The sequence below is a fragment of the Mus caroli genome, chromosome 13, assembly GCF_900094665.2.
Source record: "Mus caroli chromosome 13, CAROLI_EIJ_v1.1, whole genome shotgun sequence".
NCBI lineage: Eukaryota > Metazoa > Chordata > Mammalia > Rodentia > Muridae > Mus > Mus caroli.
This window is the reverse complement of record NC_034582.1, coordinates 79427865-79452966: the sequence shown is the minus strand read 5'-3', so window position 1 is coordinate 79452966 and position 25102 is coordinate 79427865. Positions and strand designations below refer to the sequence as shown.

The following is a 25102-nucleotide window of genomic DNA, read 5'->3' as shown; positions in this document are numbered from 1 at the left end:
ATTGGTTTTTACAATGGCAGCTTTCAAATATATGTACAATTAAGGAATATATTACTACAGATACATTTTGAAAAAGGTAAAAACTAAAATGAAAGATGTATAGATTGAGACTGGAGAGTAACAGAAAATATTGTATGGAAGTTGAGGTTGTCCTTAGTTTTTTTTTTTAAGTCTCACTATCTTGAAATTCTCAAGATACATTTTCTCTTCTGTGAGATAAACAGGTATGTAAAATTTCAAAGGTATATCTATATATAAATATATTTGCAGATATTACTGTATTTCATTTTTATGAAACGAAAATATGGGAGAAAATAAAACATAAATCATCTAGCTAGTTTTAACTGATAAAATGTTCTGTGTCTTTAAATTTTAGAATAAGTTTTAAGGGTACTGTCATTGTTGTGATAAGTTCACATATATAATTTCACATCAGTAATATCTGATCATAATTTTTATGTAACATTTTTATTACTGTTCACATAAATTTCAAAAGATATGTAAGCTACTTGTAGTCAAAGAAGCTCTTATACAATTGTTGAGTATTAAAAATAGAAAGTAAAGAGAGATATCTGAGGGTAAATTTTCAAATATTTGATTCAACTACATAATTGAGGCTTGTAAATATGTCTTATCAAATTCATAAATATTTAAAAATAATACTCAATTTCTCATGATATAAATATATATATTTTAAATATAGAAATGTTATATTAGTGGAAAAGAGTATGAAATTGATCATATTCAGAAAAGAGACAACAAAAGACTGGCTTTTAAGATCCTTTCCAAACTATGTTTTTTGTTTTTATTTATTTATGTGTTTGTTTTGTTTCCTTTACTATAGGATTATTGCTATGTGTGGTGATTACTACATTGGTGGAAGGCGATTTTCTTCACTCTCAGACCTAATAGGTTATTACAGTCATGTTTCTTGTTTACTTAAAGGAGAAAAATTACTCTATCCAGTTGCACCACCAGAGGTAAGTAAAACACATGATATATCACAACTTTGATTTTACAAAATCGGGTGGATTGTAATCTTACCAAATCTTTTACATGTATTAGAATTTAATAAGTATTTGTTTTAATTCTAGTTATAATTCTAGAACAAAAAATGATAGTTTCCTTCAAAACTAATATTTGTATTTAAGTAACTGGACTTTTAAAGATAATTTTGTGCTTATAGATTATAATAATTGCTCGAGAAGGTAAATGTTTATATCATAAAAGATAGATTAATTTCTATGTTCTCTGTAGCTTATTTAAGGATTGTTTAGATTACCCGAAGAAAATGTGTTATGAGTGTATAGTAATTTTTCTAAAAATATCAAGGAAGAGCAGAAACATGTCTAGGTTCTATGTAGATGCTCAGTAAAGAGTACAGTGACTATGGAATTTATAGTATGCAGCTGTATTGACTTCAAGCTTTGTGTGAATTTATCTTTTTTGACTTACAGAAACAATCTTCTTTTGTGTGCATGGGTATTTGTATATGTCTGTGACTGTGTATACAGGCTTGCATGTGTGACAAGGAAGGAGTGCACATGCGAACTTATTACTGGTGGCTAGAATTTGACAACATGTCATTCTTGATTGCTCTCTACTTGATTACTTGAAGCAAAGTCTCTGGATGAAAGTAGAGCTTTTAAATTTGGTTAGTTTGTCTTGATCGTTTGCCTTAGGTACCCCCTGTTCGTTTCTCCTAAATGCTGGCATTACAGGCAGCTGCCATACCTGTCATAGCTTTTATGTGAGTTCTGTGGATCCAGCTTGGATTTTCAAGCTTGTGAGACTGGAGATTTAGCTATGGAGACATGAAGCCTCTATCAGCTCCTAATTATTTTTACTTTTCATGGTTTCAGCCAGTAGAAGATAGAAGGCGTGTGCGAGCCATTCTGCCCTACACAAAAGTACCAGACACTGATGAAATAAGGTATTTTATAGTGTTTTTTTTTTTTTTTTTGTAGCATTTGAAAAGAGGTAGACAATGAAGATACATTGCTTTTAAACTAGGAAAGATTTTGAATTTGAGAGATATTATAGGCATATAAAGTTGTATTTAATACTCGATCTGTTGTCTTCCCATTGGATGGCTTATCTATTCCCAAGGTTTGAATCAGTGTGGCTACAGTGAAAATTACAAGAGAAAAACTAGATTATTTAAAAAAAAATTCTGAGAAAGTAGAGATTTCTCTCATAAATTGTGTGTTTTTATTATCTATATCAATCATCCATCTATCCATTCACTTACCTACCTACTCTACCTAATCTACCTATGTTATATCTATCTGTCTGTCTGTCTGTCTGTCTGTCTATCTATCTATCTATCTATCTAGTCTGTCTGTCTGTCTATCTATCTATCTATCTATCTATCTATCTATCTATCTATCTATCTATCTAATGGTTTGTTTTTATTCCCCATTACATTTATGCCTCAGCTATTAATCTTGCTGAAATAATTGTCTTAATTTTACATAATGAGTAAACAATCTTAACATTCAAGAATATTGTGTAATCATGGAGCATTATAGTTTTTGTATGTTATTTGACTTCTAAGTTATTTATAAAACTTATAATCAAATTCTCTTTTTTTAAAAAGCTATTTAATCATTCAATAGAATCCTTGTTTCTTAACTATAAAATGTTTGCCTATTACTGATTATATAGTTTCTCTTTGAAATAATTGCAAATTATAATACAAAAATATTTTGTGGACTAAAAGTTTTAGAAATTAGTATTAGAAAACAAAGATATAGTTTGAATCTCAAATAAGGGTTTCATTTTTATATAATTATTGTCAAGCTAATGCCTTCTCATTTAATTCTTACTGCCACACATTTATTTATAAATTAATGTGAGAAAATGAATAAAATCAATAAAAAGGAAGAAAGTTATTTAATAGAAGTTAGTAGTATTGAAGTGTAAGTTTTAGAAAATTTGTAAATTTCAAGTCTGATCATCCAAGGCTGCAGTCTCTAAGTGTATTTCATCTGATTGTTCTGAGACTCACTTAGATAGTCCATATGTTATCTTGATTTCTCCAGAGAAGGTTTATTTTAAGAATTGGAACAGATTCAGGAGACTCATTTCTATAATTTTAAGTATGGAAGCCTGGGGAGACCATGGAAGTCAGAGTACATCCCACTCTGAGGACAGAAGATAAGAATCAGCTCAGAGGAAACAGTGAGGCCAAGGGGGATAAGGAAAGGAAACATTTATCTTACTTTTTATTCTGTTCAGACAGTTAGTGGACTGGATGATAACTACTCTATGGAGGAAAACAAGCTACACTAGCATAATGTATGAATTCAAATGTTGACTCCTGTAGAATATTCCAGAAATAATGCTTCATATAGGTTGACATTCCGTTAACTTGACACATAAAATTAATTACCAAAGCTCATGAGATTGAAATTATTTTTCATTGTGACTTCACAATAATAGTGCTAAAGTTTTGGGTATTAAAAACTTCAGGTACTTTAAAGTGCACAGTAACAACCCTAAAGTGATCAATTCTGGCTAAATAAAAATAGCTTCATTTGATGTCTGAATGAGCAAGCAAAACACATTGTGTTCTGATCTTTGACTAGGCATCTAGAACTTCATGTAGTAAACAAGAAGATAAAACAATTCCATGTAGCTGTGATGGTATGGTCCTGTTATCCTAGTAGCTGGGAAAGTGGTTCTAGAAAGATGTATTTGGTTAAATGATAAAGTCGGCTGCCATTTATCTAGGAAAATCTTGGGTATTTTTAAGGAGGACTTTAGAATTGAGATGGCATTAATCTGTGGCTTTTTGAATATAGAGTGTTTTATAAAAGTTCTCCTTTGTATAAGCTTTGTTTTTTGAAATTTGAGAAAAATAGAGTCATTTAGGCAAAAACAAAAGCATTCATGAGTGTGAGAGAAGGATTGATTTAATAGAACTAAGGTTTATAAGTATTGAGACCATACTGGAAGAATATTGAAAAATATATGAAGATACCTTATAGATGTATGGTCAGTGGCAGCATCCAACCAGAAGGATATTTAGAGTCATTCACTTAATCCTGGAAGGAAAACTGCAAGGAATTTTTGGTGATTTTATATTGATGATACAGCCAACTGAAGCCTCCTTGTTGGTGTAGAGCTTGAAAACATCCAGGTAGTAAAAAGGAAACTAAGTTGTGTACATCCTTCTTCTCTGAACTACATAGCAGGAAAAAAAGCATAGATGCCTTTTAACACATGTCTGGGTGCTATTTTTAGTCAAAGAATGCTGTACTTTTTAAACAGTAGGCATTTGAATCAAATAAATTTAAGATGTAATTATAAACGCTAATTAATACTACTTTGTTTCCCTTTCTAAAGGAGATATATATAAATATAAATATATATGTTTATATATTTTTCAATATTCTTTCAGTATGGGCTCAATACTTATAAACCTTAGTTCTATTAAATCAATCCTTCTCTCACACACATATATAAATATATATGGATATATTTATATATATCTTAACTGTAAATTGCTTTTTATTACATCTGTCATACATATAATAAACAACATTGAAACTTGGAAACTTTAAAATTCAGTTTTCTTGGAACTACTTATAATACGTAAGTAATTGTTTACTATTTAAAGGAATTTTAATTTGAGTCTAATATAGCAAAGTAGGTAGTAAATAGAGGAATTCTAATTTGAATATAGTCCAGCAAAGTAGACTCTATTACTAAACCTATAATTAAATTGTACATATAATGAAATTAGGATTCAGGTTTACTGTCTTCAGTTTCACAAACAAAGATGCTAGAAACAGCATAGAACTTTGTTTTTTAAGTGTTTTTGCATATTTCCGATATCATAATATCTAATGGTTTAGGACTACTTAAATGTTCATTTTTAAGATAGTAATGGCATTTGCTATTTTAGTTTCTTAAAAGGAGATATGTTCATTGTTCACAATGAGTTAGAAGATGGATGGATGTGGGTTACCAATCTAAGAACAGATGAGCAAGGCCTTATTGTTGAAGACCTAGTGGAAGAGGTGGTAAGTTTCATTTGTTCTTCTAAATTTTAGATCCTAAATTCTTTATAAAAGTTTAGAAGTCTGTTTTCTGGGTCATTAGACAGAAACAATTTCCTCTTGTCAAATGCTTAAATTCATAAATGCAAAGAAATTTTAAGGTGTATTTGGTGTTAATAAATGATTATTTGTAAAGAAATAAAGTAGGTTAGTGTGTTATATATCTGCCTTTGCACACAGTACTTCAATATTTCTATCACTTGTACTTATTTTGATAATTTTTTTGTGCTTCTTTTCTTTATTAGGTATATCTGACTCAGAATTTTAAGTAGTTGTATGTTTGGTATAATTTTTCAAATATGTATATAATTCTAATAATCTTAGAAATTTTTAATTATATTACTCATACATAACCCCAAAGTTCTACAGTTTGAATATTCCCCTTTGTTTTCTTTGCTATTATACATTATTATTTATCTTAGTATATAATTTAAATCATCAATATATTTAGCAAATTAGTACAAATTAGCACTCAAGCAATGTTCATGCTTTACAGACAATATTCAACACCACCAAAATGTATTAAACATTATAATTTTGGAATTTACATTTTCCTCTTAGATTTGTGTGGTAGTATAGAATGGCTTTCTGTGATCTTTTATGGAACCCCAGAACTATGTATGCCCTGTGTGGAAGATGGTAGAGTAATTTGTTTTGCTACTAATTGTTTTGTCTGCTTATTCTGACAACTAGATCTTGATTCACATGCATAAAACATACTGAGGAAAGTTGGAAGGAATTATGGAAATGTGATATATCCTGTATTCATAGTCACAAACATAATGCAAGATCTAGGATTATAACTTCCAGTTCTTTGAATAGCATTCCGAATTCTACATTGGAAGAGGTATACAGACAGGAACAATCAGATTCAAGCATCTTATAAATATGTTAGTTTTCCTATAAATTTTTAGATTTTGTTTATGTTAGACTTCCTTTTGCCTATTATACATTAATTTGAATTATGTATTCATTGAATGTTTGATTTTAGTCTTTCTAAATACTTAGTGAGGACCTAATTAAGAGAAGTCCTTGTATAGGTAATATAATTACTTTTTTTCTTTCATTATCTGTTCATTGAAAACTCTGTGTAAACTGTTAGGACTAGAATTCAACCAATACTTAGTAAAAACTATGAATGTATACTCTGTTTGAGTTCCAGGATAGGCAGGATTACATAGGGAGATATGGTCTCAAAAATAAAACAAAACAAAAACAACAAACAAGACAACAGTACACCCTGGAGTACAGACTATAGTAAGGTTAAGTTTGTAATACGGTTAAAAAAAGGAGGATGCATGTTATAATCCACAGAAAAGAAAGTTCTCACTTTTTAGGGTCAAAATGTTACACTGTGAAGACATAGCATTTGAGGTAGTTTACCTTAATAGTTTGCTTTTTTGAAATAGGTAGGTAGCAATGAGTTGAAAGGACATTTTGATAGCGACAATTATAACAGAAGGCAAACCAGAGTAGGAATGCGAGGTTGGTTAGCAAATGGGTAGTTAGGTGTGACAGCTAGAAAGTGAGTGGGATGAGGCAGGAAATGTACATGAGCATTTGAGACCTATGCTTAAGAGTATTGGTTGTAAAAAGAGAAATTTGTAGGCAAGAGAGAGGGTAGTAAAGGTTTGGCTTCAAAATTTTCCGTTCATTTGATTGGTTTACTCTTAAGTGAACATTTACAATGGAAACTAATGAATTCAGAGAGGTTGGAGTAGGACACAGTAATAATTATAGAATAGAAACATATTCTCATATACATGTAACTATGAAAGGTACTATGGAGAAAGATTTGAAGATCTGATTCTTAGGAATTTTCATGAAATTATATTAGGATTTAATTTTATAAAATTCTGTCTTAATGTCTTTCCTTTAGAGCCGAGAAGAAGATCCACATGAAGGCAAAATGTGAGTTTTTATTAATTATAAAAAGAAAAAATATAAATTAGAAAATAGTCAACATAATGACTTTTTTAGATTAACATTTTTTTAAAAATCTGATTCTATAAATATTTCTTTTTTTTTTTTTTTTTTTTTTGGTTTTTCGAGACAGGGTTTCTCTGTGTAGCCCTGGCTGTCCTGGAACTCACTCTGTAGAGCAGGCTGTCCTCGAACTCAGAAATCCGCCTGCCTCTGCCTCCCATGTGCTGGAATTAAAGGTGTGCACCACCACGCCTGGCTATATAAATATTTCTTAAGGAGCTAGTACTAAATTTTTTTTGGTAAGAATTTTAAGCAAACATTGGCCTATACCTATATTCAAATCTCATATCACCAAACTAAAAGACTTTCTGGTAAACATTATGTTTGAATCATAGTGAGCCCTCTTCATTTTCTTACAGACTACATTATTATTTTTTGTGGCCATGTATTTTATATATATATATATATATATATATATATATATATATATATATATATATATTATGAACTTTTAAATTCAGTTTTTATCATTAATATGTGAGATAACTCAAAATTTTAGTATAACTAAGTAAAGTCCTTTTAAATAATCTTTTTGCGTGTATGAGATTCCTTTTAAAATCTTAAGCCTTTAATCCTGTTCTGGTCATATTATTTCAATAGAATATATACCTGTTAGTTTTACAGTGCATTTTTCCCCTAACCGAGCTGTCAGCATTTGTAGATGAAATTTAAAACTTGCCTCAAATGTTTTATTTTCCTGTTATCTAGCCATTAGAAAGTGAATACATTAATCTGAGTATTCTGTATGTAGTTCTCTTAGTTTCCTGTCTTAATAGAATATATATTATGAATACATTTTTATAATACTCCATGCAGGTACAAGTGACTCCATTATTCTACCTGTACCTAGTTGATTCTGCTTGAAGTCTGTATCAGCAGTTTCAAATGCTAGTTAATGCTTGAAGAGCATGAGATTCATAACAAAAGCAGATTATATTATGTGTGTGTGTATATAGGCATATTTTATATATTTTCCAAACACAGTAATACTGTTCTGTATTATATAAACCCCGACAGAGACCACAGTGCCAAGAATACTTTCTTTCCCTCTTGTCAGAAGACAATTATCATTTACCTCAGTGCTAGCAAATGGTAATTGACATTCATTGCTTAATGTTATAGATTTTGAGAAGTAGAAAACTATAAAGTTTTTTGTGTGTCTTAAGGTGACCACTCTGTCTAGTTAATGTGTGTTAGAATGTGAATTCATTGGGCAGGTGACAGGCTCAGCATGTAGAAGCATTTGCTGCCAGATCTGATGACCTACATTTGATCCACAGGACCCAACAAATTATCCTCTGACTTCCACATGCATATAATGATGTCCACATACTTAAACACATATGCACACGCACACGTGTGCGCACACACACACACTTTCTTTTGCTTGATCGCTTGCATACACGCGCGTGTGCACACACACACAAATACACATATACACACACTAAATTAATCTGAATTCAGTATTATGAAATCCTTCAGATTTTCAAGAGAAAGTGTATATTCCCTTGTATCTGTTTTAATAGTACAGATTTAAGATGCCAGTAAATATTTAAACTGCATTCATTTTTCAATGTCAAATATAAGACTTCACTGGGAAGTCATATTAATACATGTAAGTCTTTTGTTTTTCTGAACTTTATATTTATGTGGAATTTAGCATAAGTTAAATTTGTATTGGTTTATTTTAAGTACCTGCCTAGTCTCTTAAGTATTTAAAGTAGAGACTATGGCAGTGAAATATCATAATTGTCTCAAGTATCCTTAGTCGCAGTGAATCCCTTTGAGATTAAATAGCTGGTTTGACAGTTTTAGTGTTTTGTTTTTTTGTTTTTGTTTTGTGTTTTTGAGCTCCATATCTGTGTGGGTATTAAGTTCTAGTACATTTTTTCTCCTAAAATATTTATTGAATGAGTCCCTACTTTTCAGTCTTAAATAATTTTACGAGAGTCATTCTTCCTAGTGCCTGACACAGCAGTCATCTTCTTCTGGGCCCTCCAAGTTGTTAATCATCTCACACTCTCTGCTCCAACACTTAGAATGGTTTGTCTAAAATACCTATCAGAAATTATACTTTCTCACCTAAAATCCCGAACTGATTCCCTACCAACTTTACTTCAGCAGGTCTTAAAATGATGGTCTGTGATGTCCATGTTTCTTGTAACTTATTGCCTTTTCATTTCACTCTTAACTTTGTAGACCTTTTAAATGCATAACTATTTTTAATGATTTTATTAAGCTGTTTCCAAGACTGGGATTACCTACAGTTGTTTATGTATTTAATTATGGAATTTAGTAAATTGAGTTGAGTGAATGTTCATGTTATTCCTTACATATGCTGAAGACTTGGTACACTTCTCCGTTATTCTCCAAATGCCCTAACACATACCTATCACTGTACTTACTGTATTTTTACATGGTTTTTAGTTGTTCCCTTTGTATTGTTTTTTGTTTTGTTTTGTTTTTCCTATAACCAGAGTCTGGACTTCTTAAGAGCCAGGACTTACCTGTTACCTTGAGTCCAAGTTATGTAATTGAATATATAAGTTTTATTTAAGAATAACTGGGAAATAATCTTACCCCTGTGCCTGAAGGCTCTTTTCTCAGTGCTCAAAATATTATTCACCTTTGTCTCTTTTTTTAAACTGTATTCTTTGGGTTTATATTTTTACTAGCTAGAAAACTGTAGAGTTAGTCTTGGAAGCCATCTAGCTAAGTCTTCTACAATATGGAAATCCACTCTGTAGTAAATGGTAATTTAATCTTTACTTGAATGCATACATTTTAAAGCATTCTGAACTGTATAGTTCATTTGCTTTTCATTATTAACATCTATTCTGAGAACATCAGGAAATCTGAGTTAATGATTACTTTTTCATTTACTTAAAAATTAAGTTGTATTTTAACTTTCCCTACTAATAGAATAATTTGAAGCAGAATGAGTGACCTCTAAGCCTATAGCATTGCATCTTAGAGCACTTAGGCTTTTAGTCTTGTAGTATATGTACTTTACAGCTGGCCGTTAACTCATTACTACAAATCACTGCAGACCTTAAGAAGATGTAGCAACGTGGGAGTGAAGTGTTCTGACATAACCAGCAAGAGAAAATGAGATGTGATGTAAATAAGAGGAGAACCGATAGACCTTTGGCTTTTACATTTTAGTTTCTGAGACAAGAGCTCACTTGTCCTGACTGCCCTGGATCTCACTGTGCAGACCTCAGAGCACAGTGATCTCCTTCCTCTGTCTCCCAGGTTCTGGGATTAAATACATGCACCACCATTCCTGATCCTTAAGTAATTTTTTAACATGTTATTTTATGGAAAGGAAAATATTAGATACCTTTCTAATTTCATTCTGCTACATTTTCAATTATTGTAGTGTATAATAATAATTTCTAAATTCTTAATTCCAGAATACAGATTATAAAATATTTTACTAGTCCAATTTGATAGGCTGTTAGCTCAGAATTAAAAGTAGTTCGTTCTATTAGTATGTACTTGTTCTGGTGTTTACATTTTAATTTTACTAGGCGAGATCTTATGTTAAAAGAAAATTATTTTTGAAGGAAGAAGCATGAGAAAACATTTGTAGGCCTTGTATAATTTTTGCCTTGTATAATTTTCTCTATCCTTCCCAAGCCATTCAAAGAAAAATGGAGCTATGTTATAAGCATGTGACGATTACTACTAAAACTAAAACCATTGTTCTTAAAAATATTGTAATTAATATGGTAATTGTAGTCTATACTTGACAGTTCCTAGTATTTTCATACTTTGTTGAGATAAAGCACAATAAGTTTGCAAAATGCAATAGAAATGTAACAAATGAAAATTTGACCATTTCCATGACATTTGTTTCATCAGCTTGGTTACCTTTGAGTATATGAAAGCAGCACCATGTGGACTTTTGATTTAAATATCTAATTTGTTCTCCTTTTAAGATGGTTCCACGGGAAAATTTCCAAACAAGAAGCTTATAATTTATTAATGACAGGTACCTTTGTATTCTTTAATATCTTTATAAAGTATAAAATTGAACAACCATTTTTAATGTACTACAGTTTTTTTTTTAGCATTTGATAATACATGCATACTGTTATTTCTTTCCAATGCAGGGCAATAGGAGCTGGTATTTTCTGGTTTTGTTTTAAGTTGAAATGTACATGTACTGTTTAAGTTGAAATGTACATGTAAGCTCTTTTGGAATATATTTTTCTTCTTTTCTATCCACTGTCCATGTTTCCTTCCCCCTATTTTATACCTTACAATCTTGTGATATACTTTTTTATGTGTATTAGGTCTGTCCTACATATAACACACTTAGAAGAATACATAATATACTCTTTAATGTTTAGACAAGGTTTCTCTGTGTATTAGCCCTGGCTGTCATTGAAATCGCTTTATAGACCAGGTTGGTCTTGAACTCACAGATCTACTTACTTGCCTCTGCTTCCAAGTGTTAAATTAAAGGCATGTGTCAATATACATTCTTGTATGCCTAGTGGAATTACATAATTGAACCTTATTTGAAATTAAATTTCTAATTACTATGATTGTTACAGGGAAGAATAAATTAAATTTACTTATATTATGGGTTTATAATTTAAAGCAGGGGTTTTCAACCTGTGAGTTGTGACCCCTTTGGCAAACCTTTATCTCCAAATATATTTACATTAAAATTCACATCAATAGTGAAACTATAGTTATGAAGTAGCAGCGAAAATAATTTGATGGCTGCAGGTCACTACAACATAGGAACTATATTAAAGGGTCGTAGCATTAGGAAGCACCACTGATTGCCAGCTGTGTTACCTCAGTCTTTATTATTAACTGTTCATCTCTAGGTTAATTTATTAGTAAACAATGCCTCACAAACATTTGGGACAGAAATCAATCAGAGTATTTTAGATGTTGTGGTTCTTGAAAAATTGGTAGTTCATCTATTTTCTAGGGTACCTGGAAATAGGCTATTTAGAGTAAATAAACTACTAATTGTTAAGTATGTGATCTGAGTTGTTTAAAGATATACGGCATTACATTTTAAATCAATAATTTTCTCTCATTGGTTTTGAAATAATTTTTGAAGTACTTAATGGATTTAATAACCAGCATTAAGTAGATCCAGAATATAATTTAAAACACAACAATGCTTTATGGTAGAAATAGAAATCAAATTTAAACCACAGGAGTATGCCATTAGCTTTCAAGGTGGAACCATAAATATATTATTCAGTTGTTGGAGTAGGTTTGTATTTAGATACCGAATCGCCAAGTATTTGAAGTACCCAGTATTGTTTTAGGTGTGTAAACATGAAAATAGCCTAAACATAGTTTCTCCCATTAGAGTCTATTTTTGTTCATTCATATTCTCTTTTGAAAGAGTGCAAACGTCACCCCCAGAATTTCACAAACATACTCACTTACAAACTTGTAGAAGAAACAGAGAGTATCAGAATCATCACCAAGAGGTTTTTTTTTTTAATCCTACATTAAATCACATAGTTTGCAATTTTAAATTTACTTATATATTAAGTTGAACCATGAAAACCCAATATAAAAAGAATTAATTTTACTTCTTTGTATTGAGTACCAAGTTACTTGATAGCAAGAGCCTGAGCTAGATGATTGAAACAATTACTGATGTATATAAAAATTACATGTGGTAATTATGTTGGTTATGCTTTCTTAAAAGAGTCAGCTCATGATCTTTCTGTTACCAGTTCTCCATCACAAAGGAAAGACAGTCTTAGGAGTCTTTGTAAATTGTAGATAGTCCTTTCTGTATGCCTTCTCAGGATCATACCTAGTGAATAAAGTATCAGGTGTGTGTACTAACTTATGATAATATTCTCAGGTATTTAAGTTATTTGCCTCTGCAAGCTCTTATATAAATATATTTGTTATTAATTATTAATTGGAAATTATTAAATTAAATTATTAATTGGAAATCTGGAGAAATTAGGCAAAATTAATTTAACTTTCAACATCTTCTTTAGGAGATTAACAGATGATGCAACAGTTTTAATTCCTGTTACTGTCAGGAGAGTTCTTTCAGTGAGGGAAGGGTGTAGATATACTCCAGAAGTTATTGTACAGAATTTCGTTCAATATGCTTGTGTTACACTGAGAATAACACGGGTGGTTGGAAACATAAAATGAAAATAGTAAAAGTTTTATTATAAAATTTTACATTTGACTGTACTTAATAATTACTTAACATACTTTCTCTCTGATAGTTAGATTATAAAACTAACAGCTTAATTTTTACAGTTGGACAAGTCTGCAGCTTTCTTGTGAGGCCCTCAGATAATACTCCTGGAGATTATTCCCTGTATTTTCGGACCAATGAAAATATTCAGCGATTTAAAATTTGTCCAACACCTAACAACCAGTTTATGATGGGAGGCCGCTATTATAACAGGTAAATTAAGCGACAGCTTATGGTGAAAATAGTTGGAATCAAAATACACAGATTTCCTCAATTTCTGGTATAATTGTAATAGTCTTTTATGAGAATGCTTTAAACAGTGTCAAACATGATCGTTAATAACTTTTCAACTCCCAGATGTCTTGTTTAATCAGGTATTTATGTACAAGCTATTTTTATGTAATTCTCTAGGAGTCATCTGATTTTTTTTTACAAATGTCATTATGTTACTGGATTATTGTCTCAAGTTGATACATTTTGCGTGTCTGATTTGTTTCTGCTTCTCAACTCCTAGAAAACTTTGTTTCAAAGCTCACAATGAGTTTCACTGCTTGCTTAGGAAAGTGATCATATTAACACAGTGATATGTAATATAGAGTGACAGTATTGTTCTGGAAAGGAGAAAGGGTGAAACATTTGCTCACTTTGGTAGTGTTATTTCTTCTTTTGGAAGCTGGTATGATCTATTTTTAAAAATATATTTACCTGCTTCTTAATACTGACCTAATATTCCCCTCCTCCATTAGAGTTCCCTATTTGAGTTTTAAATTCATAAAGCCTCAACAGCTGATTATCTGGAAAACAGAAATTCAAGAATAAGATCTTTTGCTCATCAGAAGTTCACTGGACAGTTAAAAAAATTAAATGAAAGATGTAATTATAGACATTTGCGTATCTCATCGTATTACGCTACCTGAGTTCCTTTAATGTTATAATCTAGGCTTAGACATCACCTAGGATCCAGCTTGCTAGGCATACTTTAGTATTCTGTTTTCCTCTTAGACTTTTTGCTTTGTTTCATGAAGCAATTTGAGCTACAGCTTTAAAAAGCTACTTTGGAAAAGGAGAGGCATTTAGCACCAAATTGAATTCAGCAGATATTTATTGACTGATTATTTAGTGAAATCTACTGTGCTGTGTACACATGAAAGAAGAAGGAAAAGACCCATTTCTACATTATTTAGTACTCCGAAATGTTAGAAAAGATTTTCACTTTGTGATGAATTGAAGGAAAATACAAATAGGCTTGAGAACCACCAAAAGACTACAATTTCGGTAATAGTAAAAGGGAATTAGTGAGGTTTTAGTAACACATTGAAGAGTAACATCTATGTAGGGCTTAGGAAGAGGTGTGCATAGTTTTATGTAATATGTACTAAATTAAAGTACCTTGCATGGTGGCTTTAGAAATTTGTTTTATAGATAAGCCCTCCCCCCCCCCCCCCCCCCCCCCCCCCCCCCCCCCCCCCCCCCCCCCCCCCCCCCCCCGCTCCCCTCCCGCCCCCCCGCCCCAGTGGCTACAGTAACTGAAGAAAATACCTTTCTTTTCTGTAGCAACTATTAATTGGCTGTATATCCTCAGGGAGGGATAGCTCCTCGGGAGCCCTTCACTTTTCCATGACAGGGTGTTTAGAAATTTAATCTTGTATGGTGGTGTGCAGGTAATACTTGATGGGAGTTTATGAATACAAGGCCATGCATGCCATAACTGGAAGACAGCAGCCTACAACAGTGCATCCTTTCATTCAGCTCTTACATTCATTCTAACCCTTTCACAGTGTTTCTTGAACTTGGGGTGGGAGATACCAAGTTTTAGCTGCAGTTTCAACAGATATTTATTTGTGTTGTGAGTCTCAGCAGTAACTGTAGAGCACTGTGAAAGAAGCTTCGTTGGCCAAAGCTGATATGATAGGAACACTAATCTCTGGGAATGAACACATTATTTAGAAGCAAATTTGTTTTGTTTCTAAGACAGGGTCTCATTCTGTAGCGCAGACTGTCCTGGTAGTGTATAGACCTGGCTCAACCTTGCTTGCACTCACAATAATTCACCTGTCTCTACATGCCAAGTGCTGATTTAGAGGAGTGTGCTACTGTGCTTGGTGAGGAGGAAATCTGCTTGTACATCATGTGCAGTCCACAAAATAGCAGCTGTAGCTTCTTCCTTGCTAGAGCATAAGACAGGTGCAGTCATGAACTTGGTCAGGTTTATAGAACCACATGTGAGTTTCCTCTTATGAACCAGTCCTCAGGTCCTTTTAGAAAATTGTTGGCTAACACTATCATAGTCTCATCCCAGTGAACATATCTTGCCTGTAGGTCGGGAATGTAGCACAGCAGGCACACAAACTGAAACTTGGTGACAGTTTTCCCAGCTACTTGCATAGCAATTTCTAGAACTGTTAGAGCCACATAGGAGAGAAGAAGCTTATAACTTTGTTTCCACTTCATTTCTCAGTGTTCCAGGTGTGGTGGTTTCAGAATACCATGTATTCCTCATGATCAATAATAATAAATGTGCTCGCTTATATTGTTTTGAAGGCTTTAAAAAATGAGCCCAACCCTAGCAGAGTATTTTTCTTCTAATAATCTGTGGCTTTGGAGAACAGCTTTATCCACCCACACAGGGTGCTTTCATTCAAGCTTTTTAAATTTTTATTTTAAATTATCTTACTGAGGATCACTTATATATTTAAAACATACTAAATATAAATAATATTGGGTTTCACTGTTACATTCCCATGCCTGCATTTACCATGGTTATGTCTACCTTTTCATGCATAGGAAAGGCTTTGGCCTTTATTAATTTTCATAGATAAATGATAGGTTTTACTCTACAACACAGTCATCTTTGTGGTGGTATCTAGCTGCTTTCAATTTTTTTCTGATTTTCATTTTTCTTTAAATAGTTTTAGATTTATCCTATTTTCAGTTTTTTTTTAACATGGTCTCTTAAAAATTGATCTTGTCTGCTTTTATTTCTCCTTCCCATCTGTTAATATGTACATATTTTACTTGTGGCTATTATATTTAGATTAATTTTTTAATATAGGAGAGATACTTGGAACTGTGGACACAACATATACACATAAAATATTGCAGTTATTCTGCCACTGAAGAACTATGAAAAGAATAAATCAAGGGGCAGGTTAACAAAATCTTGTTAGAAATCTATTACTTGGGAGCCTTAAAAATACTCATCCATTTAGTATACAGAATAAAAGTTTCAAATTCCAGAAATTAAATATTAGAAATTAATGGAACTTATTAATAACAGATCACACTTTTATTTATTACAAAAAATATTTAGTGGCTCTCCTAAACTTTGTGTTATACTATGTCATTTTACTTTTAGTTTCATCAGTAATATTTTCCAAATATATGGAGAAGTTGATGATACTTTTTAATCAAAGTCCTCTAATCCGTCCATGCCATAGAGACAACTGTACAGGGGGAATTAACTATTAGTTTTTCTTTTTCTTTTTTTTTTTATTAGATATTTTCTTTATTTCCATTTTAAATGTTATCCCCTTTCCTGGTTTTGCCCCCCCCCCAAAACGCCCTATCCTCTCCCTCCTCCCCCTGCTGACCAACTCACCCACTTCTGCTTACTGGCCCTGGCATTCCCCTACACTGGGGCATAGAGCCTGCACAGGACCAAGGGCCTCTCCTCCCACTGATGTCTGACAAGGCCATACTCTGCTACTCTGCTGGAGCCATGGGTCCTTCCATGTGTACTCTTTGGATGGTTGGTAGTTTAGTCCCTGGGAGCTCTGGGGGTACTGGTTAGTTCATATTGTTGTTATTCCTATGGGACTGCAAACCCCTTCAGCTCCTTGGGTCCTTTCTCTAGCTCCTTTATTGGGGACCCTGTGCTCAGTCCAATGGATGGCTGTGAGCATCCACTTCTATATTTGTTAGGCACTGGTAGAGCCTCTCAGGAGACAGCTATAACAGGCTTTTTTCAGAAGGTACTTGTTGTCATCCACAAAAGTGTCTGTGTTTGTTGATTTTATATGGGATGGATCCCCAGGTGGGGCAGTCTCTGGATTCCTTCAGTCTGCTCCATACTTTGTAACTATCTATGGGTATTTTGTTCCCTATCTAAGAAGGATCGAAGAAGTATCCACAATTTGGTCATCCTTCTTCTTTAGTTTCATCTAGTTTGTGAATTGTATCTTGGGCATTCCAAGCTTTAGGGCTAATATCCACTTATCAGCGAGTGCATACCATGAGTTTTCCATTTATTATCCTTGAAGGGCTGGATATGTCAAGAGATATTGTGTAAATTGGTTTTGTCATGGAATATCTTGGTTTCTTCATCTATGGTTATTGAGCATTTTACTGGCTATAGTAGTATGGGCTGGCATTTGTGTTCTCTTAGGGTCTGTATGAGATCTGCCCAGGATCTTCTTACTTTCCTAGTTTCTGGCAAGAAGTCTGGTGTAATTCTAATAGGTCTACCTTTATATGTTACTTGACCTTTTTCCTGAACTCCTTTTAATATTCTTTGTTTTGTGCATTTGGTGTTTTGATTATTATGTGATGGGAGGACTTTCTTTTCTGATTCCATTCCATTTGGTGTTCTGTAGGCTTCTTGTATGTTCATGGGTATCTCTTTCTTTAGGTTAGGGAAGTTTTCTTCTATAATTTTGTTGAAGATATTTACTGGCCCTTCAGGTTAGGAATTTTTGTACTCTTCTATACCTGTTATCCTTAGGCGTGGTCTTCTCATTGTGTCCTGGATTTTCTGGTTTTGAGCTAGGATTTTTTTGCATTTTGCATTTTCTTTGATTGTTGTATTTTCAATAGTATCTTCTGAGCCTGAGATTCTCTCTTCTATTTCTTGTATTCTGTTGGTGATGCTTGTATTTATTACTTCTGATCTCTTTCCTAGATTTTCTATCTCCAGAGTGGTCTCCCTTTGTGATTTCTTTACTGTTTCTCCTTCCATTTTTAGATCCTGGATGGTTTTGTTCAATTCCTTCACCTGTTTGGTTGTGTTTTCCTGTAATTCTTTAAGGGATTTTTGTGTTTCCTGTTTAAGGGTTTTTAGCTGTTTACCTGTGTTCTCCTGCATTTCTTTAAGGGAGTTATTTATGTCTGTCATATAATCCTCTATCAGCATCATGAGATACAATTTTAAATCCAAATCTTGCTTATCTGGTATGTTGTGGAATCTAGAACTTGCTGTGGTGGGAGAACTGGGTTTTGATGGTGCCAAGTTGTCTTGGTTTCTGTTGGTAAGAATCTTGGGTTTGCCTTTTGCCATCTGGTAATCTCTGGTGTTAGATGTTCTAGCTGTCTCTGGGTGAAGCTTGTTCCTCATGTGGGTCTGTAAGCCTGTGCCAGCACTCCTGGGAATCAGCTCTTTCCTGGAGGAACTTGTGTACAGAGGGCTCTGGAACTGTCCAAGCTCTGGGTGCCCAGCTGTTCCACTGTTCTTGACACCCGTATGCCCCTTTCCTTGCTGCCCAGCTCCAGCCAGTTAGCCAGTTATTAGAGAGAAAGTGGGTTCTCTTAGTCAGACCAGTGCACAGCAGGCTGTGGATCTGCCTCGGCTCAGAAGGATTGTGACCCAGCTGCTCCACTGTTCCTCTGTTCTGCTGGCTCCTGGCTGACCCTGCTTCACACAGTTTTTGGAGCGAAAGTGGCTATCTCACAACCGAGCCTGGGAGTGAAAACACTCCTGAAAGAATAGGTCTCTCCTGTCGGGACCAGTGTACAGGCTGTGGAACAGCCTCAGCTCGAGGGTGCAGATGGCAGAACGGGTACTTTTTCTTTTTATTCTTCAACTTCTATTTCTACTTAAGTATTCGTGTTTTTATTTTAATGATAATGAAATTTTATACAAAATCAAGTATATAAGTGAAGTGATTTAATGTAAAAAATTCTTAGTTTATCATTTGCTAAATAAACACCATTTCTGTTCTTCACTTTCATGTCTGAAGGATTGGTTTTTAACCCCCCAAAACAAACAAACCGAGATTGTCCTTATTTTCTCATGGAATGTCACTTTCTGAGTATGGAGCTCCATTCATGGTTGCTTGCATGTTTGATATATATGTGAACCAGAATCTTTAACTTATGTATTCCAACCTGTGAACCTGTATTTGTAACATTCATATTTTTCTATAATAATGTGACTATTATGAATAGATAATCCTTGGTAACAAGGATTATGTGTATTCTAAGAGATTTACACACTTATTTTATTTTAACAGTATTGGGGACATCATAGACCATTATCGGAAAGAACAAATTGTTGAAGGCTATTATCTTAAGGAACCTGTACCAATGCAGGTCAGCATTACTATTATTATTATTATTATTTTGCTTGAAATAATTGACATCATGTTTTCAAAATAATTTTTGTGATGGTTGTACAAGCATTCTTCTAAAACTACATAAAATTTAAAACTACTGATTGCTTAGATTCCTTTAGAAAATTAATTGTAAGGGAATTTATTAATTTTCAATTTTGTTAAGTCAGTAGATAATTAGTAAGTCCTTGTAATAATCATAGAAACTTTAAGGTGGTACTCTTTGAATGTTTCAAAAATGGTTATTATAAAACAAATGTATTATACAAGCAGTTAAATGTTAGTGATAGTATACTGTGTTAGTCTTGGAATGAATGTAGGTTTCAGCAGAAGGCTGAAGACTCATAACATATACACCTGTTTTTTAACTGGCAGTCCATTAGAAAATACAAATTTTTTTTTCTAATGAACAACCTGATCAGCTTGCACAATCAACCCTCCCCTCTATGTACCCTAAATACCAAGACATCAGCTAAAATGGAAACAAGCCAGTACTAGAATTAGTACTTCATGTTAAAGGCGCTAGAGGAAAAACAGCTGATGAGGTGGCTCAGTAGGTAAGGTACTGTGCTTTGAGCCTGAAAAACTGAGTTCAGTCCCAGGCACTCACTTAATGGAAGGATCCTCCGACCTCCACATGTACGCTGTGTTATGTGAGTAACTTGTTGCTCTTAAACAGACAACATAAATACAAACATTAAAAAATTCAAAATTGTAAAAATACTTCATTTTAGGTATTTTTCTATAATATAGTAATTAATTATTCCAACAATTTGGTCAAGTTAATCCTATAATCATGCCTATTTTACAAATAACAAAACTTAAACTAGAAAGGCTAAGTATATTTCTCAAGTCACTGAGTCATACTTGGTTGTTTCCCCCCTATTTACTATGTTGGTAACATCCTTCTTGCTCTGAACTCAAAATACGTTCAGAACCCAAACAACACAAAAAATGATTTATTTCTTTGTGTGTGCCTTTGTCCTTTATAGCATGTAAGAGTTAGACATTTAAAATGTGAGTTGGATCCAAGATGTTTAATATTTCAGAATAAATAATAAAAAATACCTTTGGTGGCAGACAGAAAACTATACTGGAATTTTAGTGTTACCCACATACCTATTTTTTTCTGACTTCATGTCATCTGTTTCCTGAATTCAGCTGTTTGGGGTTTGTTTTGTTTGTTGAGACAGGGTTACCTTGACTGTCCTGGACACTTGCTCTTTAGAACAGGCTGGCCTTGAGCTCACAGAGATCCTCCTGTTTCTGCTGGAGAGTTGGAATTAATCGCATATGCCAACAGAGCCTGGTCCTGTTGAAGACTTTTAAACATGTTAGGCTCTTTGCCTCCTTTGGATCTTTGAGCTAGGTTTTCCCTCAGACATCTACTTACCTTTTTTTTTTAAGTTATGCAAAGTTTACCCAAAAAAATAGCTTCATATGAGACTTACTTAGAGACAAGTACTTCTTTGCAAAGCAGTCTACATCTTTTACTGTATAATTTACTTGATATATTTACTGACTTTCTCTAATTAGAACATAGTGATCTGTAATGAGTGTAGATTGTTGAATTGAAGTGTTAAATGAAGTTTTCCTAGTCGTCGAATAATAGAATTGAAGTTTGGCTACAGCCTGTGTATTCTCAGTTTATCCACTAGTTTCAAGAAGGAAGGACTGTGTAAGTTGAGATTTTCTTGTTCAGAACTATGTAGAAAGTGGGTCAGAGTGAGGGACACATGCCTTGTTACCATTTAGTGATTTATTACAACCTACAAGTGAAGCTGTATTCTTACTAGCATCATTTATTAACTTGTAGGTCACTATATCTTAATTTAATATTTAATAAAGCTAGAGAGATAGTTCAGTTAGTACAGTGCTTATGATATAAACGTAAGAACAATTTGATTTCCAAGTGTCTACTTAAAAAAAAAAACCTGTATGCAGTAGAGTGCAACGATAATCCCAGCCCCAACTAAAGGTCGAGAGAGAAGGATCTTTAAAGCTCTCTGGCCTACCAGTCTTGCTGAATTGGCAAGATCTCTGTTGAGGGAGATACAGTGTCTCACAAAGTAAGGTGGAAAATGATTGGGAAAGGCCTTGTCCTCAGGCCTCCACATCTAGACACACCTACATACATAGAAACAGATAACACGTAAAAATTACCTTGAAGTCAAGAATGTGGTATTGGTGTGCCACATTCTACAGCTAATACAAAGACAATCACCATTGTTGAGTACAAGTTTGTATTAAACCAGGAAATTAGTCATTACTAATTATCATCTGTGGTTCACTAAAACCTTTTGTACAAAAACAGAAAACTGGGTTTGGGGGTGGGGTACCTGATGATATAACTAAGTAGTACAGCACTTGCCTCGTATTGCAGAATGCACTAGGTTCAAACTACAGTACTTCAAGTCAGCAGCAAAGTAAAAGAGATAATGGGTTGAATTTAGCATGTAAGACAGTTTGTCACCTTTATTGGAGGTAAGTAATGCTTCCGTTTCTTAACATTTTAGTACCTGGGCATAACTGCTGAATAAGGGAATGAAATAGCAGAATGTCTTAAAATAGAAAGGTGATCATGAAGATAACTTAATATTCTATATTTATAAGATGGTGAATAGACACACAAAGCCTCCCCACAGGCTAGATACTATAAAATAGTAATATTTCAGAAATAAAAGAACTTCTATAAAGAAATGTGAATACAACAATTTAGTTCTCTATACGTTAATACATTTGAAAATTAGTTTATTTGTGAAGGTCATGATTACTTTATATTTGTAAGGGTTATAATATGGTGCTTTAAAATGAAAAAAGATGTGAGGCTTTTTTGTTTCGGAAGTGGCTATCAAAGTGGTAAAACAAAAGAAAGCTATAAAGTAGTAGGAAGAAAAGTATTTTAAATCCGACAGTTTAGAAATACCAGGTGAAGACGTAAGGATGTGCTGTATCATGTGTGTGGTGAACTGAGGGTTAAGATGGGCATGTGTCCTGATTCAAGTGGGTAGTTTTCTAGTTGTACATGGTGTTTCTCAGAATTAAAGAACATTCACAAACATTACTTTGCTTTAATTTACATTGCCTCCTGACTTGCAAGTTAATTCTTGGACAAGTAGATCAAAACTGTATCATTTGCCATAAAATTTAACAACAAGCTGAATGAGGTTTAAAATAGCATTTAAGTACCCATGGAGCTAAAGGGGTCTGCAACCCTATAGGAGGAACAACAATATGAATTAACCAGTACCCCCAGAGCTCGTGTCTCTAGTTGTATATGTAGCAGAGGATGGCCTAGTTGGGCATCAATGGGAAGAGAGCCCCTTGGTCTTGTGAAGGTTCTATGCCCCAATACAGGGGGATGCCAAGGCCAGGAAGCTGGAGTAGGTGGGTTGGGGAGCAGGGCAGGGGGAAGAGATTGGGGACTTTTGGATAGGAAACTAGGAAAGGGGATAGCATTTGAAATATAAATGAAGAAAATATCTAATAAAAAAAAACAGCATTTGTCCATGAGACATTGTTCTTAAGAAATGATAAACCTTTTTGAGAATTTCTTTGGAAGACATATTTTGGTTTTAGTATTTTAGACATGTTTTAACCTTGTTTTTAATTAGTAATTTCATATATTTTCATAAATAATTTTAATGGTTTTTATAATTCAGGATCAAGGGCAAGTACTCAATGACACAGTGGATGGGAAGGAAATCTATAATACAATTCGTCGTAAAACAAAGGACGCTTTTTATAAAAATATTGTTAAGAAAGGTTATCTTCTGAAGAAGGGTAAGTAAACTCTTAAGACTAAGGATTTAATGTAGGATTTTAATATTATATATAAAACTTACTGCAAGACATCAGTTTTGTCATGGGTTATTAGTAACAAGTATTTGTTCAGAGCTTGTGCATAGAATGTTTGAAAATTAGGTTTAGTTAATTAAATCCATGTATCAAACCAGGGTTTTAGAACAAGCTTACATTTTTAAAAGTGTGCCATTAAATCTTGACTTAGTTTCAGGTTCTCACCTATGGATTCTTAAGAGAAAATCCTTGTGGCACGTGGACTTCACAGTACTAAACTTTTATTTATAAGTCTACCTCAGTTTTATATTAAGTTATTGAGGTAGATATTGGTGGTAAACCATGACTCTAAAACAAGAATTTTAAACATTATAATAATGAAATATCAAAAGATAAAGTTAAAATATTCTAATGAACTCTACTATTTATTAATTTATTAAACAAGCAATAATAACAAGTATTTTTTTCTACATGTTAGAGGCATTTTGTAATTATACATGGATTGATCTATTCTTTAAACTTAGAATGAAAATTGAAATGTATTTAATTTTGTATTCTGAAAATGTGATTTCATAGTTCCTAAGGAAAGATACTATTTTTTAACAGGTAAAGGAAAACGTTGGAAAAATTTATATTTTATCTTAGAAGGCAGTGATGCTCAACTTATTTATTTTGAAAGTGAAAAACGAGCTACAAAACCAAAAGGGCTAATAGATCTTAGTGTGTGTTCTGTCTATGTTGTCCATGACAGTCTCTTCGGCAGGTAAGACAGTGCTTTCCTTAACTTTTTTAATAATAAAAATAGTAGATATTTTCAAACCATTTTCAAATATGAAAAATGAAACCATTTTCAAAGAGCATAAAATTACCTAAACGTATTTACCGGTAATTTTTTTTTCTCAGCTTTTGTCTAAGCTGTATGTGCAATTTGATTCTTAGGTAGATATGGATGGAACGGCTTCTCAGTAGTAGAACTAGCTACTAAATATTTCATAAATTCACTTGACTTTGCTATTCTTTTTATTTTAAAACAAAACAGCATGCTGATAAGGATAAGAAATGCACACCAAAAATATTCACAATATAAAGCTAGGTTGGAACAAGGTGGCAGAAAAACCCCTTTCAAATCATTCTCTCTCCATATTCATTAAACAGACTATTCATGTACAAGTGTCTTTCCTAGAGCTCAAGAAATCAGAGGAAAACAGAATGTTTGGTTTTTAAATCACAAGAAAGATTCACTGAAGGAGACAGGATGGACATGTTACATCACTTTTTTCTCAGTTATAAGGAGTACAGCATAGGGAGAAGCGTTTCCAGTGTCAAAGGATGGAGGATAGGCCTTAGACTTTACCCAATTAAGGCTAAATTAAACCAAACATTTCCTGAAAATAAGCAATATGGGGCTGGTTTTGTCTGTAGATCTGAATTCAGATAAAACAATTTTATTTTAGAAAACAAAAAGAAACAAAACAAAAATGAAGGCTGTAATGAAATCCAAGGTGTTTTAGCCTCGTGTTTTTTGTTTTTGTATGAAGAAAAGGGATCAGACTCTGACTGTTTGATACAAGAGTTAAGAAGCATGCTCTGTAGGAAAAACTCTGTGGGAGTAACTCAAAGTCACATTTACTGAATAAGGAGTGAGTTTCTAACTATAGCACAAAACTGTCGTGTTCTGACAGTTGGAAAGCAGTAAATACACATTTAGCATCACTGTA

The 25102-nt window shown here is 33.2% G+C and overlaps 1 protein-coding gene across 1 annotated transcript in view; it reads left to right on the top strand.

Moving 5' to 3' along the window:
• Positions 1–25102, top strand: part of Rasa1 (RAS p21 protein activator 1) — an 82336-nt gene that overhangs the window by 35645 nt on the left and 21589 nt on the right. Inside the window, exons 3-11 of the mRNA XM_021180504.2 lie at positions 845–980; positions 1863–1933; positions 4913–5030; positions 6946–6977; positions 10997–11049; positions 13326–13476; positions 19488–19566; positions 23249–23369; positions 23991–24147. Of these exons, the coding sequence (XP_021036163.1) occupies positions 845–980; positions 1863–1933; positions 4913–5030; positions 6946–6977; positions 10997–11049; positions 13326–13476; positions 19488–19566; positions 23249–23369; positions 23991–24147 (918 nt within the window). The remainder of the gene's footprint in view (positions 1–844; positions 981–1862; positions 1934–4912; positions 5031–6945; positions 6978–10996; positions 11050–13325; positions 13477–19487; positions 19567–23248; positions 23370–23990; positions 24148–25102) is intronic.